Below are 3,993 nucleotides of genomic sequence, written 5' to 3'. Positions count from 1 at the left end.
AAGTAGAGTGTATTTATTTGCAGCAATCCTTTAACAATGATCAAATTTTGACAACAAGCAACAGCAATTACTGCTAAGTGTTGCCTCTAGATCGGAGCGGCAGATAGCAGGAAACTGTGTTATCTCGAAAACAAACGGAAAGGCCCTGAATGACTGTAATCAAACCGCCATCTCCCCAAAGTCTGATTGACAGGGCAGATCCCCCTACGATAATGAATTTATTACATTTCCTGGGTTATTTACAAAGGGGGAGGGCCGATCCGGATTGCCCCCTAGGTTTAACTGTAAATTAAGAAGAAAAATGGGATTGAAAAGAAACCACCTGGACTAAAATGCCCTGCTCTCTGCTCCTTCCTTCTTGTTATTGTTTTAAATCTTTTTCAAAAAATAATTGTTCAACAAACATATCTTCTAAAATAAGTTTCCCAAAGATTAAATATCCCTTTCCAACCCGCCATACATGTTTTGTTTTTAAATCAATCCTTCTGCGATAGACATGAAGGACTGTAGATGTGGATGAGTTATATACATACGTTTAAAAGCTGGGTTTTTTTCCTCTTAAAAAGGAGTGAAATGAACAGGAAGAAAATCCTCCAGCATTTGGCTCACAGGGATGCCTAATACACATCGCGGTTTTTTAATGGGATACACAAGCCAAATCTTCATATGTGTATCTGGAGGCACAGCCACCTCCTCTCCACACACAGGTATCACTGCGGTAAGACCGCTGCTGATTCATGGGCTTAACATTTCCAAATCATGTTCAGTCATTACTGAGGCAATGAATTTGTGTGTATGCCAACTCAGATCTGTTAAGGAAAATCTCTTTTTACTAGCCACAAAGCAAGCTGCCTATACAGTACGTTTTCAGAAGATGCTGCAGGAAAAAAAAAATCTAAACAAAAAGAGACTTTTATGTGAAATTTGACAAGGAATAGTCACAGGGTGTCTCCATTTTTTTCAGAGATTTAGGAGGAGAATTGATAATTTCTAGTGTTTTAATCTCTGAAATCTTTTTTCTTATAATAATTAAGGCTGTATGAAAGTATCCAGACATATAGGTCTCATTCAAACTGAATGGTAATTTATTAATAAACAAACAATGAATATGTTCAACAAAAAGAAAGAAAAGATGATAGAATAAGATTAATACAGTTTCCCTTTTTATAATGAAAAAAGAGCACAATTTAAAGTTTCAGGCAATTTAACGTCAGGTTTTGGAAACACTTTCTGGCGTTTGGTCCACGACATCCAACTACAAATTAAAAATAAATTACTATGTTGCAATTTACATTTTAAAACAAGTCCATGGATAAAAAGAAAGCGATTTTTATATACGGGGACTTCCTACCTCCTTTCAAGAGAATAAAATAGTATCTTACAGGTGAGACGTGAAGGCAGGAGGCGGCAGGGGAAGGGACAGGACAGGAGGAGGAAAGCGTGCTCTCTGAAAAGAAGGAGAAACTTACGTGTTATCTGGAGTAACACTGTCCTTTAACAAACCATGACTCTGCTGTCTCTGTACGAAACAGTTTACGGTTCTGTTTATTGAGTTAAGGCAAAGTGGAGGTGGCTCCGAATCCATCTTTTAAGAAAATGCTCTTCTTTGTGCTGGTGAGTTGAAAGTTTGGAGGGATTCTGTTCGCCGGTTTGGTGAACGTTTCACAAATTGGGTTTTTGGTTTCGGTTTTGCATCGACGGTTCTTTTGGCTGCTTCTGCTCTGGGGTCCGGTTCAGTTCGGCTGGGAGGCGGGCAGGGCGGAGGAGTTAGAACTTGCTGCAGTCGTAGACGAAGGCCCCTGACGTGCGGTACAGGGACTGGCCCGAGGGGAAGGCCATCTGACAGCTGCTGTTCCCGTTCACCGGGGAGTTGCTCAGGCCGATCCGCTGCGACTCAAACATCCCCCGCACCGAGTGGAAGTTCTGCTGCTGGCCCGGGTAGCCCGCCGCGGCCGCCGCCGCCGCGCTCGCCAGGTGGCCCAGGTCCCCGCCCGCCTGGTTCAGGTACCACGAGGCCAGGCGGCCTTGGTGGGCCGCAGGGTGATGGCCGGCCTCCTGGCCGCCGCCGCCGCCGCCGTGGCCCAGTGACGAGGAGCTGCTGCTGGTGGCCGGGGGCAGGGAGTAGTCGGGCAGGGGGTCGTCCACCGAGGAGGCGCCGGCGCCCGCGGGCGCGCCCTGCACGTGGCCGCCGCGCTCCCCGGCCGCGTACAGGCTCATGGCCTGCAGGTTGCAGTGGTAGGTCCCGGCGCCCCCGGCCCCGCCGCCCCCGCCCGAGCCGCCCGCGCCGGGGCTCTGGCTGCAGGGGGAGCCGTACAGGGAGGTCTGGCCCGGCGAGTAGGCGCCCAGCGCCAGCGGGGGCGCCAGGCCCGCGCGCGAGGACGCGGCGGCCGGGGCCAGGAGGCCAGAGCCCAGCTCGGCGGCTGCGCCCTGCGGCGACCCCCGCAGCGACGTCATGATGTTGTCCACGCTGAAGCCCTGGCTGTGCGGCGGCGCGGGCGCGGGCGGCTGGCCGGGCTCCGCGCCGTCCAGGCTCAGCGGCCGCGCCGCCGGCAGGCCGCCCGGGGGGCTGCCCCCGCTGGACAGGCTGCTGCTGCTGCTGTCGGGGCTTTCGATTTTGGGCACCGCGGCGGCGCCGGCGCTGCCGCTGCCCAGGGCGGCGGCCGGGGACAGGGGCTGGGGCGGCGAGGGGCACGTACCGTTCTCGGTCTTGATGTCCTGGATGCGCACGGGCGGCGGCTGCGCTCCGGGCGCCGCGCCGTCTGCCTGCTCGGGCGGCGCGGGCGCGGGCTGGCGGCCGGGCTGCGGCGGCGGCGGCGGCGGCGGCTCCTTGAGGTGCAGCCGGTCCTTCTCCTCTTTGTCCTTCACGGCGTCCTTCTTCTTGAAGCGCCGCCGCCGCCGCAGGAAGCTGCCGTTCTCGAACATGTTGTAGGAGTCCGGGTCCAGCGTCCAGTAACTGCCCTTGCCTGGCTTCTTGTCGTCGCGCGGCACCTTGACGAAGCACTCGTTGAGCGAGAGGTTGTGGCGGATGCTATTCTGCCAGCCTTGCTTGTTGTCCCGGTAGAAGGGGAAGCGGTCCATGATGAACTGGTAGATGCCGTTCAGGGTGATCTTCTTGTCCGGCGCGTTCTGGATGGCCATGGTGATGAGCGCGATGTAGCTGTAGGGCGGCTTCACCATGTCCTTGGGCTGCGGCTGCGGCGTGTAGGGCCCGTAGGCGCGGGCCATGCCGCCCGGGTACTGCTCGGCGTGCGCCGGGTGCGAGTACACGCTCATGGGGGCCGGCATGGCGGTGTAGCCGCCCCCGGCCGCCGCCGCCGCGCGGTAGTAGCTCTGCTCGCCGCCGAGGTAGGGCACCACTCCCAGGGAGTTGGGGCTGGAAACGGAGTAGCGCGCCTGCATGGCCCCGCTCGCCGCCGCCGCCGCCGCCGCCGCCCCCCGCCCTCGCTGGGCCGGCCGCCCAGTCCGAGTCCGGGCCTGCGGGCTGGTGCCGGGCCGCCGCCTCCCCTGCGCTCGCCCGGCTCCGGGGCGCCTCCGGCCGCCGAGGAGGCTTGGGGCGGCGGAGAGGGCCGGACGCGGACGCGGCCGACGGCCTAGAACGCGCGCGACAGCTTCCAGGCGGGAACGGGAAAAAGGAGCCCGAACTAGAAAACAAGCAGACGTCCGGCTCGCCGCGCCGCCTGCGCTTCCAGGAGGCTCTGCCCCAGCCGCCGGCGAAGGCGGCCAGATAACCAGGGCGGGGGGCAGCGCGCCGGCTGCCTGCCCGGGCCCGCGTCACCTTTTTTTCAGTCTCTCGCGCGCCGCCCGCTTAACGAAGCATTGGGAAAACTTCTGAACTTTTGAGCATCCGTCACCCAGGCGAGGACTTTTTTACGCAGTTACATTTTTTCCGGGCAGTGGAGCCCCGCCCCATCACGGCGGCGGCAGCCAATGGGAGGCGGGAACGCCTCCGAAGGAGCCGGAGGCCGAGCAGCGCCGGCCCGCGCCCCGCCGCGG

The 3,993-nt window shown here is 58.3% G+C and overlaps 1 protein-coding gene across 1 annotated transcript; it reads right to left on the bottom strand.

Annotated features, from left to right (window-relative positions):
- FOXC1 (forkhead box C1) lies at positions 1–3,835 on the bottom strand. Its single transcript, XM_029244472.1, has one exon. The coding sequence runs from the start codon at positions 3,397–3,399 to the stop codon at positions 1,768–1,770; it is 1,632 nt and encodes a 543-aa protein (XP_029100305.1). The 5' UTR covers positions 3,400–3,835; the 3' UTR covers positions 1–1,767.
- Positions 3,836–3,993: the final 158 nt, after the last annotated feature.

This window comes from Monodon monoceros, unplaced genomic scaffold (assembly GCF_005190385.1).
Source record: "Monodon monoceros isolate NGI ecotype Baffin Bay Population unplaced genomic scaffold, NGI_Narwhal_1 Super_Scaffold_3, whole genome shotgun sequence".
In the NCBI taxonomy this organism is placed as follows: domain Eukaryota; kingdom Metazoa; phylum Chordata; class Mammalia; order Artiodactyla; family Monodontidae; genus Monodon; species Monodon monoceros.
Note: the sequence above shows the minus strand (reverse complement) of the source record. Positions and strands in the feature narration are given on the sequence as shown.